At 29.9% G+C, this 15,765-nt stretch overlaps 1 protein-coding gene across 1 annotated transcript in view; it reads right to left on the reverse strand.

The window, feature by feature from the left end:
- The window catches only part of LOC116771826 (putative phosphatidate phosphatase), a 49,151-nt gene extending 33,386 nt beyond the window's left edge, over positions 1 to 15,765 (reverse strand). Inside the window, exons 1-2 of the mRNA XM_032663804.2 lie at positions 15,505 to 15,765; positions 947 to 1,098 (exon numbers count right to left, since the gene is read on the reverse strand). Coding sequence (XP_032519695.1) covers positions 947 to 1,098; positions 15,505 to 15,616 — 264 coding nt within the window. The 5' untranslated portion in view covers positions 15,617 to 15,765. The remainder of the gene's footprint in view (positions 1 to 946; positions 1,099 to 15,504) is intronic.

Genomic DNA, 15,765 nt, shown 5'->3' on the forward strand with positions numbered 1-15,765 from the left:
GACACTGCATTGTTTGTGGCAGCCCTAGTTTATTTTTTACTTTATTATTATTTGGTATTTTTGTATCTGATACCTCGAAAAAAGATCGTAATATCATTAATAAAACATTAAGCGTTGATATAGCGTTATTTTATCCAATTAAGATTTTACGAGTGTCCCATAAAGACGGGAAGACGGGAAGCTATTCTGAGAAGAAAAAATTCTATCGGTATCTCCATGGGAATCTGACAAACCGAGGAATTTGACACTCATGATACAATCATTGAGCGTAATTAAGAATTTGAGATATTCTAATATCTTTAAAATAAATACCCAAAACATAGTTACGGAGAGGCTTAAAATGTTCTCACTGAAAAAACTACTTTCTCTTTATCAACTATTTTAACATCGTATCTATACCAAACATTGAAATTTAATCTCCCGACGCTCTAACGTCGCTATTGATTGATTGATTCTTAAACGACAGAAATAAAACCGTTAGATACTAATTAGTTCAAAAAACTTTCCCAATATGTTTACCCACGAACAATATTTACAGATATTATGGCCGTGATAAGAGGCAGGTGAGAAAATTGTATTTGGGCACCAAACAGTCCCGTCAGAATCAATATTGCCCATTATCAATAACTCACACCTAAACGAAGTCAAAACTAGATCGCTAGAACAAATACATCGACAGGATTGTCCCTTTCAGATATATTAGCGCCAGAACGAAATTACAGATTATTATCACTTTCAGCTTTTAACTGATTTATCAATTAGTTTATTACATATGCTTGAACGTGAAAATACCAAAAAAAATTCCACCTTTTAAGCTTGCATCGGTAGAGGATTAAGGTCGGAACTCGTTTAAATCCAATTAAGTAGATCTTATCTATTTAAAACGATATCAACATTTCATTCAACTTTATGTACATGTATTTAAGAAATTAGGAAAAACAATTACCGATAAAACTGGTAGGCCGATCCCAATGATGTACAGCATCAGATTCGTGACAGTCGAATCCTTGTATGGATGCTTTAACGATTCATCGTCACAGAAGAAGCCTCTTTCGTACGGTGTACCCCACAAGTAGAACACCAGGATCAAAAAACCGACTGTAACAAACAAAACACATTTATACAACAATTCTACGATAGCTGGAATATCAGTTGATATATCTATGTCCTTAGTAAGAGTTACGTGTTGTTCAATACTATTAGTACAAATGTTTTTGTTAAATAATTGGAATAGATAACAAAGAATTAGAAAATGATAACCATAGAAATTTGTGTGTGAGATGATACAAACTCGCAAACTCTAAACCCTAAAGCCGCTGTTGTATTAGAAATATGAAATATTAAGACGAAATTTATCATGGAAATAAAATACATATTTTATAACGGATTCATATGGCTTAGGTCGGTGGAACGGAGGAATTAGAGAAATATATCCTTATATATTAAACTGCGTCTCGATAAATGGTACACATCACTGAACAGCTTCATACAAAATACATTCTAAAATTTCGCCTATAAACTAGCACATACATTATCAATATATTCTTCGACGGTGATTACATTAGGATTATTTACAATATATATATATAAAATACATATGGTTTTAAAATAACAAGCAGCTAATAAATAACGTCGGAACAACGATTAAGGACGATTCAAATCAAATGGAAATCTGTGAGAGCAATTTAAATGGGTGCAGAGTGATCCCATTCTCGCTGGATTAACTACTCCGATTGTTTCTTCTCAAAACAAACTTAGGGACGGACAAAAAACATCAGGTATGATACGAGGGAGACGCGGAGATAAAGTCACTGGAAACGGCTATATTGTTAAGAATTTTATTAAAATAAATTTGTATTGATCACTGTTTTATTTAACACAATGAGAGTGATAAAAAGAAATAATATTCTTTGTTATATTAATATTATTTATTAAACAATGATACGATTTTAAATGAGACAAACTATATGGCATATTGAAGTTGTATTTTAAAACTAATAAAAATATCCATTCTAAGTATCAGTACGTTGGTAGCTTGTCTCATCTAGAGCAGCTATCACCAAAATCGTAAAGCGATCCCCTTTGTTATTGATCTTAGTTAAAAATAACAAACAAAACATTATCGTCCGGGACGTTCTGTGGCGAGCTTTTACTGAGCACTTAATACTGATTGAGTCTCGGTTATAATACAGAACGATTTAACGTTTCTGGGTTAAAATTATAATAAACGCTAATAAGGCTGCGTTTACAATGGAACGAGAACCGGGACTTAATCTATCAGAAGGGATTGCTATGATTGAAAATTATATTAGTAATAAATTGACGTCACCAAAAATAGACTTGTTTTCTTATAACGATAAATATGCTTTGACCCAAGGAATAATTCAACCTTGACTGAATAATACTTGAGATTTATTAATTTATTCCACTTTTTCTTTTATGTTTAATTCTTTATAAAAATTAACTATTAAAACATAACGTATTATGTAAATAAAAAAAGTGCAAGGTTTTTTCATAAGAATCTTAGGCCAAATTATAAGCATTTGTAGAGATCTGTTATTTAACTGTTACTACTATACATTATTGTCAACGTTTCCGAAGGTTTTATGCTAAAATAAATATTTTTATATAACGGTTTTATATAATGCAATATTTTTATTTGTAAACATTACCTCACTCGATTTTTATCTGCAAATGTTTTATTTAATATGTCGATTTAGATAACACGTCCACATCTATCATCATTTAAGAAAGAGGTGATACTCTTAGTCTTTACAGTGCTGGACCGATATTAATCAAACATAATTTAAAGCCTTCGCCAGGGCCCAAGAACCTGACTATGAAATGGAAAACATCGCATCGAAATCGATCCATCCGTTTGAGAACTACGATGCTACACAAAAACAGGCCCACACACACAGAGCTCGAATCCAAAGTTACAACTTTTTTGAATCGGGTTTTAACAATGATATTTATCGCTATAATAAATCGCTCGAGCTCAGTGTGTAAACCAAACCTTATAAATGTAAATTCGTAATGACTAATCGTTTTGTTTGTAATGCCAATATTAACGAAATATATATATTTAAGTAAGTATTCTGATAAATTGAAATAAGCGAGCTACGAAATAAACAAGGCGAAATAACTTATTTATACTAATATTTTAAGACGTCACCAAGATATAGATATAGATATGTATAAGATGTTTATTTTTCGTTTATAATAAATTTCCATTTCCAGTTTAGATCGATGATAATAAAACTATAGTTACGACTTTATCACTCACGTATCCACTTCGTTACCATCATGTAACGATGTATGGATAAAAACTGTAGACTCGGCGTTTGAACGATGCAAAATCATAGTAAGGGCAACACAATTAAGCTAAAGGCCAACGACCGAGTTTTTGTTTTCCATGATAATTCAACTTTTAACAAAATTTATGGTGGACGCGCTTTGAAAATATCATAGGTTTAAAAATTTACACATATAGAGAAAGAAACATGTATTTTTTTATTAAACAGCTTTAAAAAGAAAAAAGTTTAAAAAAATATCTTTATTTAAGTACAAGCAAGTAATATTTACAATTATAAAAGAATTTATATAAGTCGATTGAATTATATTGTATTAGATACCTTCATTTCAGTTTTTTATTGATGTTCTTATATTGAATAAATTAATTTTACTATTCATAAATTACTCCATTAAAACACAACAGCAAAAGTCTCAACTTCGTACACATTCTTTTTATTAAATTTAATAAACTGATATTATAACAAACAATGTATATTTCGGGAACAACACATTTTTTTGTAAACACGACCAAAAAAATCGATAATTCTGGTACAACACTATTTTTTTAGGCATGACCAAAAAATACGATAATTGTGGTACAACACTATTTTTTTTAAGCACGACCAAACAATCGATAAAGAATCGTTATTTAAACATGCCTTATCACAGGTTAACTACAAAGAGGAATTTATAACTTGAAAGGTGTAAAATGATAAGCAGTTATGGAGGCAATTTAAGGCCATGACAAACTGGAGTTGGGTAAATTCATCTCTATCGTCTTCCTGGTACAGATAACACGTAAATGTGATGAAAAGTGTTACGTACAAAATTTAATTATCATACTATAACTCAGGTTTGTCAAGTTCAACGAACTACAGATAAATTTTGTATGAAAATCATAGATCACGCTCGGTTTGTTTTTAAGTTAGTTAATTGAGTTTGTTTGTTTTAATGTTATTCTGTTATATTATTGTTATCAGTTTCTCCTTTCTATGTTAGTGTTCTAAGCACTTATTGATATGAAAAAGTTTAAGGTTACATATATGAATATATAGAAAATTTAAAAATGTTTGTTAAGAGTTTTTGACTAGACTAAAGGTCACTCGCAACTTTATCTGCGTTGTATGCTTCGGCTTATTTTATTGGAATTTTGATTATTTTTTATAATTTTCTCACTACATATTTATATGCCTATGCTACCATCAAAAATCAGATGGAACAAACGGACGGATGTAGAGAGACATAATAAAAAAAGGTTTCGTGGAGTTCCTCCGCATGGAAGAAGTGAAGCAGTGGAAATGAAAATAGGAAGGAGTAGAAAACGTTTTTTAGTGAACTCGTATTGTCTCTTTAAGACAAACTTTAAAAACATTTCCCTAATTCACATTTGACACGCCCATTTACTCTCGCTCCTTCTGTTTCTATTCCCCCTCCCCAGGAGCGTTGAACGTTTAACGCAACCTTGTTGGAAGTCGCATTAAAAGTTTCACTTCACAAATGTCTTTTACTTGAATAAGAATTATTTACATACATTTACTTAATATTATGTAATTTACAAATTAGTTTCAGATAAATATCGTCATTTTGAAATACGCTTCGATTTAATACAATTAAATTGGAACATAAATAATATCATTTAAATTTTTGACACTTATTCAACACTGGCCGCCTACAAAGGACCCACGCTGGTTGCAACCGGTTGGAAAAAAACAATTGTTTTTATACGACAATGACATAATCACCGCCCGCTCAATATTACATCATACATTAAAATACAATATATTACAACAGATAATAGAAGAGTGGGAGTGAATGTATGAAGAACGAAATCAACAACTACGAACGGGAGATTGAAACAAGTTCAGATCGGTGATGAGTGAATGACAGATTGATTACTCGATTTTGGCTCCAACATTGATTATATTGGTAACATATTTACAAATATGGCTGTAAAAAAATAATTGTGGAACGTTATATGTAAGTTAAAATATCATTTTAATAGTTATATTTTCATTTATTAAAAATATACGTACGTAAAATTTTATATTCCTATTCTTATAATTAACATAATACGATTAATTAAATTACAAACTGGTAATTTTTGGGTGTTCGATATTGTTATTATCATTACACTGATACATCTATACTAAATATGTCACGTCTCATCAAAAGTCACGACAATAACCGCTTTAAAATCCACATTTAAGACGCAAGTTAAATAAAAGCTTGTGAAATGGTTCGTTGTTTGAGTTGTATACTTCGAAATGAGCAGAAACAAATCCAAAAACCTTCTTGTTCTTATACGTAACATTAACAAGAATGTAACAAAACATACTAAGCATTCACATTGAGAGTACAGTTGCATACAATAATGGCCTCGTGTGCTGAGCCCTCGAATAAAAACAGTCATTGCCGCCTCAATGGACGCACTGTTGACTTCGATTGACCTATTACGGAAATTAAATCTAATATAAAATAATAAAAAAATATTTTTATATAGTCAGAAGTATATTAAAATAACTGGATTGAAAAGAAAAACAGAATTCAGTGTATGAAAACAACTAAGTCTTTACATTACAGATTTTTGCCATCACTATTATATATTCTAGAAAAGCATTTAATATAAAGAATATTAATATCAAAATTAAATGGATCCCATTTAAATATTTATATTTTACATCTTGCTTTATTGAAACACCTTATTATATCAAATTTACTAAACAAATACAAATGCACAAGATCACAATTATCGCTTCAGCCGATGTCCTTGATGTCAATCACTAAAGGTTATTGCCATCACGACACGTAATAGGCGATGGTCACTTAATGGGGATCGCACGTTGACCCCGCCATGGAGGGAAGCTGTTACATTCGTTTTGGGATTATCCTATACATGTGCCCTTAAACATCAGACTCAATCAAAGATATCAACTGTAGAACTTCGTTGTTAATAATCACACGTAATAAAGTCCCATAACTATTTAATGTTTATAAATTTATTTAATTCAATTGAAATTTAAATTTAAATATTTTATCATACAAACAGTTCCTAAAACTATTGCCAATAAACAGTTTTACTAACTTGTTCTCGCAACGACAACGTTTGCTTTTATGTCAGTAGTATAGTATAGTATAACTTGTCCTTTTTTATTGAGGGTAGTCGTAACAAAGTGTTGGTATGCCTTTACTTGTATAATGACGACATAAAAGGTCATCACTATTTTCAGGTCATATTTGTATGAAGGTCAATCTACACTATGATTATTTTTTTGTTAAATATTTATAAAAACGAATAAAATATAATGAAATCAAAAAATCTGCATCCGGCATCTGCATAAAGCTTTCAGATCAGCTTAAAGCTTATTTCATTTATATAATAATAACAACTAGCAGCAACACTTACTTCTGTGAAACTTAAGTATGGGTAAATAATAGTAAAAGACCTCTTAGTATACTGGTTAGGGTTACTCATTCTTATAATTACAAATACAATGCACAAAACAAGCAAAAATTTGCTATTTATATACTAGTATTTTATCCACTTCTCCACCTGATATGACGTCACTAAGGATCGAGATATTATTTATAAATTATTTATAAATCTTTCCTACTTAAGCAGTTGGTATAGATATTAGATATATATGAATTTATTTAAAAAAAAAACAATACAATTGCACCTCATAGTATAGAAGACAAGAAGGAAAAGGAAAAGTCATATACATATATTGGTTGTATTACACAGTAAGGAGGATATAGGTGATTTTTAATAGAATAGCTCTGAAGCTCTGAACCTTCGGACGCGCTTTCGACATCAGTTGATTTCAATTAGTTACAAAAATGTTGGCGCCGACAGAACACATGTCGGGATAGCTTTTTTTATCGCTGCATTAAAAGAACAATTAATCAAAGCAACAGAAGAATAGAACCGATCCCATCACTGTCTGATATCATACATTTGTCTTAATTAATGTTGTTTATTATCTATAAATAAATTACACGAGGATGTAATGTTCAGTTCTGATTTTAATAACGAAGGATGAAGAAACGAAATTTGATTAGTACCATATATATTCCCTATCATAAATCATGCGAAATTTGCAGTGATATTATTAAAATACTTCTGACTGTACCGCTACAAAGTATTAATAGCGGTATTGTTGAACATAATCTGTCTTCTCATATAAATAAAACAAATATCATTTTTTATATAAAATCATCTTTTTCTCATATATTCAATAATGTAACTCATTTTTTTTACATTATTGCCGAATCATCGAAACATCATAAAGGAAGATAATCTTAAAACTAATGTGAAATATTTTCATATATACATATATTAATATATATATATATAAAACATCGAGAAACACTATTTTTGTTAGTTAAATGTTCGAATGTAATATTTTCACTCGCAGCGTTGTAAAAGCCGTTGTAAATCTTCCCTCGAACACTTCATGCACTGTGAGTGATCATTAAAACTTGACTTACAACAACATTCAAACAGAACACATATGTAATAATTCATGAAATTTAAACATCCCCTAACGTAACTTAAAAATTATATAAAAATCTATATCAAATTCCTTTTTTGTTACTTAACGTTCTATAAATCTCAAGCGCTATGTAACTTGTATTTAAAAAAACACTAATTATGTATTTAAATAGTATATTAAATTTTTCTGTACGCCTACCACAAGTTTGCATTGACGCTCACGCTATATACGAAGCGTTTCACGTTTGTTATTAAATAAAATAAATCTGTGGTATAATTTGCGAAAATTTATTACCGCAAACCTTGTTACGCACCGTATTTAGTGTGACAATGCAAACTTTTGGTAAACGTACTGATTGTCTGTGCGTCACTTAAATATAGTCTATGTAACATCCTCTTTATCAAAGGCAGGAAATATGCCACTAGCTTCAATTCCAATTACAGTTTTATTGACTAGTTAAGTCGGAACGGTTAAGTTTTAACTCTACCCTGTATTTCATGTACAATTACATAATATATCAAAATATTTATATCTTTAGAGACAGAGAGAGAAAACATATATTTTCATATTATGTATAACATAAATATAAATCACTTCTATTTATAATTATATAACGTCGAAATCGTAGTTATGACAACGTAAATATCTACGTATTAACTAATTTATCCGACCGTTACGTGACTGATATTGCGTTCATAATAAAATGATCTATATAGCCGCCTGTGTGTCCAGATAAATATATCAGATTGTGGAAGGCATTTAGCCGATCATTCATTCATTCATTCATGTATTTTTTCGATTATTCTATATGAATTTAGATTGTTAGATTGTTAACTGCTGTTTGGTTTACACGACCTTATTTGGACTGTCCCGACTCTCGACCGTACTGCTATCCTGGTATAGGAAACTAGTCATACACATGAGTTTAGTCGATATATTTTCAAGTCACTTCCTTCTTTGGCCCAATTTTACTTCCAACAAGAAACAAACCATAAATTTTCTGTCTTTATTATAAAAGATGTCTTTCTTGTTTGATTTCATACGGTTGCCATATTTGTATAACAAAGATGTTCGAAACCTTGGGATTATTTATATGAATGGAGACTCAAATCAGCCATATCCAATCTCAAAGTCGTTCCTTGTATGTATGGTCTACTTTTTGAAGACGGATATAAAAATTATAACAACATGCGAATCTACCGTATAGAGGTTTATTAAAATTACATTCTCGAACATATAATACCTTCGCGGAGGTTACATATAACACTAAAACGTAAAGTAATTAAAATTGACAACCCGGTATCGCCTAATAAGGCTGTATAATATAAACCATAGCGTAAAAAAATACCGTTATAATAATTTTATCTTACGATATGTAATCAATGTCTTATTAATCCAAAATGTCTGACAATTCTTTTTATTTGTCATAGCAACATGTGTTATGGATCAAGCGGAATTACTATAAATATAACAATTGACATTTTCTATAACATGTACTCGTTTCGTAGTTTCAGGTACACTTGTGAACATTTGTAGGTACATCCTTAAAAATATTCAGACTTATAATATTTATATAAGTCTAGACATGACATTATATTTCGGTTTTAAATACATCATTTATGACATGTACTGTGTGCAAGCAAGTCATAATCTACACCCACACCTAATTTGTAGACTTGTAAGACGATTAACTCAGACTGCATTCGGGCTGAGAGCGGCGGAGGCGTCTGGGCGTGTAGGTACAGCCTCCGTAATTAATTACAATAGGGTCGATGTTATTTGAACGCTGAACGATAAATCTCATTGTGTTACAAATGTATGAGATTTATGATCCATGATACCATTGTCTATACTCTGATGGTGAAGGCACTTGGGTTTTAATCTACCTATTCCTGATCTACGTCTGACCACCTGGGTTGTTTGTATGTGATTTTTTTTTCTACTTTCACAGTGTTGTACTCTAAAATTAAACTTAACTTTATGTTTTAAAAAATAATTAAATTATTATAAAATATAGATTAAGTCACCAAGTGTGTTACGCGGTACCTTAGGTGGGTTTTTTATACTTTCTGAAAATATACTAACAAATCAAAATAATGTCATATTAATATAAAGTGTTAAATTAAATATATATATTAAAACATTTTGAACTGTAAATAAATTTTCTTCAACCCTATAATAAAAGCGTGACCTTTAAGGATCACAGAAATAATGTCCGACATTTATGTATTGCAATTATCATTTAATTCAGAATGATACCATCTTCACTATTATAGAATAATATACTCTATACAATAAGAAATAAAGTCTAAAATAAAAATCGACAAAGCTAGATCGAGATAAACCTTAGGGTGTAGGTGTGGGGATATTAAGAAGGTATAAATCTACAAAGGGCATTAATTATTCCCATCTCAAGACAGCTTTTTATTTCAATAAAGCGTGATAACCGTGATGTTGATATATTGATCTCGGTTCGACCGGTGCTGTTAAGACGATCTATCTATTTCTTCATCTTTATCTTAATTTACATTCGTGACTTTGGTACAGATCTCAAATATAAAACACAAAGAAAAATATTTTCTTTGTAAAATTAATTAATATTATTAAGGACTACTGATAACATTATTGTTTTTCATATGTGTATATAAACTAGAACAGGACTACACACTCGTATGTAGGTACCGATTGCTTCAAAGAAAATACGTGAAAGAATTGCAATGGATCACGAGGAGACGCATCTGAAGACAAGCCATACATTACAGGCAATTTTCAATCCATCAATTTAATAACAAATTGTTCAACACAATTAGATAGCAAGCATATAATACACCCGGCTTCCTTCTTCATGAAGGCGGAATAGCTGGAGAATTGCAGTGAAAAATACTTAAACAATGGCACTTAAGTGCGCTTCGTAATATGACGTTGGGCTTGTTTAAAACCAGTATACTTTCATTCAACGAGATAATGCCATGATGGGTTTGTTCCATAGAATTTTAATTCATACATCCTTATCTTATGTACGGGTATAGAAAGAGACGTAATATAACAATCGTAAGATGATCTCCGATGTTTCATGAAGTATAATTTAACATAAACCAAAGGAACAATTTCAATGATATGTTGAGTAATAATCGTATTGAAACGGATTCACGTAGGTGGTCCACGTAATGTTGATATTGGATTGGATCCTATATCGATAGTCCTATTACATTTCTCTTATTACGATACTGTTAAATAATAACAACAATATAGTTAGTAATATTTCAATCTTCATATTTTGATTAGTCATAAAACTGACGAATAGAATACAGAAATATAATGTACTTGGTAGTTAAATGTTTATTATGTTCAGAAATTGTAATTTTTTTTTTATTGATTACGCTTAAATTTTATAACAGCATTGTAATAATATTTTAAAACGAAACGACTATTTCTGTGAGCAGGAAGCCGCAAAGCATTACTTATTTTAAACTACAACAATCAATCTAGCACAGTGTGTCAATTGATGTTAACTAAGTAGCCCTATCACACACAGCAGCACAAAACTGTGCAATTGATATGAAATTCCGCTAAGGATGCAAAGTACCGTATATCATAGAAATAGTATACAAAATTTCCTTACATAATTAAGTGTGCCAATTGGTCTGAAACCTATTTTCACCCACGCCCAGGATGACATCGTTTAAACTTCGTCATGCTATATGCGAATACGGAAGGCGCATCCGAATATCGAATTGTTTAACAGATATAATGAACATATTTAATTACTAGACGTATAAAAAGCTCTTATAATCTATGGCCCTAAATATAGACGACGTTATAAAGAGGTATTATATTATCGGTAATTTTAAGGTTTTATATCTTTTTCTAATTTAATCACACGTGTATCGGTCTGGTGACTAATAAATTAAAAAGAAAAATACAAGCACTTTTAAATTTGGAATGTTAACTATTAACTATTTTAGTAGTAATAGTAATACGGCTGTAGTAAATTAATCATGCATTCAATAATTGATTCTAATGTACAGTCGATAGCCTCAATGTGACCCTGGCCTTAGTCGCACTAAAAGGGACAGTGTGTTACATTTATACATTTTAATATTGTTTATGCTAATTTAATACTTTTTAAGGATAATATTAAGTTTTTATCGAATATAACTTATTTAAGTTGTATATATGAGAATACTTCTTCCACCCCCGATTCGTTTAATTTAATAAACCAAATTAAATTAAACTAATCGGGGATATAAGTTAAGTTACCAGTTAAGTTTAATAAACCAAAGATGTTTAATACATCTTTTTAAACCAATAAATAAACCTCCTTTTCAACAAAAAAATATTCTATTTGGATTTATGACTACAAACCATTGTGATTGTATCTGGCTCTCTTGTTATTCAAAAAAACATTAACCCTTTGATGACAGCTGGTGCTTAAATAAGCAGTCTTTAGGTAAAATTACAAAAATATATTTATATTAATAAACGAGTCTGCATTATAACAGACAATTTCAATGTCATCTATACATTAGTTATAGATGATAAAAATATATTGATGGAAACGAAACTTTCAATATTTCATTACGCGACAGTCACTCGCAATGGGGGAATCTAAAATTATAAATTTATTCGAATAATTCAATATTCATAGAAAATGTAACATAACATATAAGCAACGTTATTTGTGTTCTAAGTGAAGTTTGATAAATTTATGGGTGTGGATACTGGGTGTGACGGATACCTGGACCATTACTACGAATTTGCTTGGTAAAACTAAATACAAAGTATTTTCATTCATACATATTAATATATATATATATATATATATATATATATATATAAATCTACACATTATGTACTGCGTTTATTTTGTTTAAGCGCAGTCTTTATGAGCGTACTAAAAAGTTTAAAAACATTACCGTCTTGTTTCTATGAAAAGGTTTAATTTGAAATATATATTTATCTATATGTCATAGTAAATAATTTTGTGATATTTCTTCATAAAAAAAAGTCCTAAAATTATACTGTCATTTAGCCGTGCTATTAAAAAAAGGCCGCTAATTGTTTGGAACATGTTTGTACTAAAGATAAGACGCATTAGGACCAATATCTTAGCCACTTAGAACGTTAAGTTCAGTACTTAAGACAAGTACGTACAATCGGTGGACAAAAAGTTTGAATGAACAAGAAAAGATGAGATGAAAATTTATTTTTAAACGTATTAACGTGGTATGACGACTTAAGGTGCGATTAATTCGCGTACAGTGAAAAACAATCTTGACGAGCGAGAAATTAGCGGCCGAAGAGCCGTCATACCGCAGCTTATATTTTTAATTCCCCCAGAGCAAAGCATCCTGCTGTCATGCCAACATATAAAACCTCCTTAACGGATACGGTTAATCTGACAGGACTCGGATGTTTTGACAGCACCGCAATTACCTGCCACTTTGTTTGGCGGTTCCACCCACCGTTCACATCCTGCGTTCGTTGCACTGCTATGACCTGGGAATTAAATTGCCACTAAAGAGTTTCAATATTTTGACCGACATGTTAAACCTCTTTAAAAGTTGAAAGACAACAACTTAATAACTATGTTATCTTTGCGAGTCTCTGTCTCCATTTGTTGTTCAGTCCGATCGCGACTGTGAACATTTTCACAGTGATAATATGCGTTGCTTTAAGACCATAAATCCTTTCATTTCGATTCTAGCATTTCATATAAATCATAATATAATATAAGAAAAAAATACTTTTAATAACTTTGAATCTTTATGAATTTCATAAAAAAAAATTACGCGAATCTATTGCATATTAAAATGAAACATTTTTTTCATATATAAATTGAGTATAGTTTTTACATCTATCTTAATAAACATTTCCATCTTGTTTTACCGTCGACACGGACAATGCAAAACACGCGAAAACTCTAATTAAAGTTCAAAACGTATAATATCATTTGAATGAAATCCTTATTATATAATAACAAACTTTTATAATAAAATATCGTTTTAAAAAGTGTGTACATTCAACCACAACACTGTTACGAGCGTTAAAAACAACCACATATAATTTAATAAACTCAAGAAAGTTAAATATAAAACGTAATATAAGGTATGGAACAAATCCCAAAAAGTGTAAGGACGTTTGACACACATAGTATCTTCTAATTTAATTAAACTACACTTCCAAGTAGCGAAGAATGAATCGCCACTTGAGGCGTCAATGCACCCTCTGTGCGCTTGGGAACATGCACTAATGTGGGCAAACTCTGTTAATATGGCCGCCATTTTTAAACGCATTGTGAATATTGAAACACTTGAGCTTTGAATTTTAATACATGTTATGTACCAATTTTAGTTGGACGTGATTGTTGAATTACGTACGTAATTATTATTATTTAGATAAATATAATAACATATTTATATACAGATATTGACCTTATGTACAATATTTTTTAGGATTATATTTCTGTGTTAAGAATTTAAAAACAATTATGTGTAATATGTATTACGTTTGCGTCTGTACAGTTTATAAATAGCTGTGTACTGAAGTCTATGTAACATTTATGACAAATTTAGAATGAGATGTAGAACAACTTCTTAATATTTATTTAGTCTTTGGATGAGAGTGTACACTCGTGGACTAGTCTATAGTCTACTTCATCTAGTTTACATCAAATTTTATATTTAACATATATGCATTATGAAATTTTATTTTCTTATGATTATTTAAGACTGTAATGTATCATTTTATGCCAGTTATCATGTTCCATTTAAAATAGACTAATCATATTGGACATTTTAACAGCATCGGCTCATAGTATTAATTATATAGTATTATAATTCTTTAACAATATAAAATTACTATTAAATAAATATAATGTTTTTTAATTATTACTTTGATAATCAAAAACAAACAGACAAATATAAATATGAGACGCAATCTTTTTTTACATATCTAAAACTATTATATGTTGGGGAAATTGTATAGTAAAATGTACATATATAAGAATAATAACGACAATCTAAGAATAAAAAAGTGAATAAAATAATTATTCGATTTGGAACTATCACTTATGTATATGTATAATATATTTATCAGGTATAAATTAAAAACAAGTAAATTGGTAGTATGACAGTCAACTAATACAGTCGAAGTAAAAAAAAAAAAGTATATAATTTTAAGTTCCAAATTTAAAGTACACTTTGTTTTAATGATATCATATGGGAAGGAAATAAATATATTGTGAATGAAATACACTCTAATTAAGTGAAAGGAAAACAATAAAACATTTATGACTGAATCAATTGACATCAATAGAAGTGTGTAAAATAATTAAATCATACAACAAATTTTAATAGATACAAGTGATTATTTTATCTAAGAATGGCTTGGACTAATATTTTTACAGATAAATTCGAAAATTAAATAAATTTATGTACATTTCCTTTTTACGGAACCATTCGTAATTGTTATAGGACATAGTACCTAAAATATATATCAAGATTGTTATAAACTAAATTTATCCGACTTGTGATAAGGAGATATCAATTTTGGCTTCGTTCCCTGATAGTTGTATTCGTGAAACTTTGAATATCAATTCACGTATTCTCATTAATGACTTGTTTATTTACGTAAGTGTTTTATAAAATTGTTAACTATCAATCTTTTTATAAATAATTCAATAATGTAAAAGGTAATTTAAATACATAACACTTACCGACAAATAATATCGCGAAATCCAATAACACTTTTCGCAAGATAAACTTCGAATCACGATCTATAGTGATTGAATGATTTCGAGAGTTCGCTTTACGTTCATTTCTTTCCATTTTGGAAACCAATAACTTACTTCGATTAAAAACGGACTTTTAAATTACGAAACTATAATACTAACATAACCAAACGTCAACAAAAGAGGACGAACTGTCAACAATACACACGTCAAACACACAGCGCATGCGCGCGTCGACTGGGACAC

The sequence above is a fragment of the Danaus plexippus genome (assembly GCF_018135715.1).
Source record: "Danaus plexippus chromosome 16 unlocalized genomic scaffold, MEX_DaPlex mxdp_31, whole genome shotgun sequence".
NCBI classification, from domain to species: Eukaryota; Metazoa; Arthropoda; class Insecta; order Lepidoptera; family Nymphalidae; genus Danaus; species Danaus plexippus.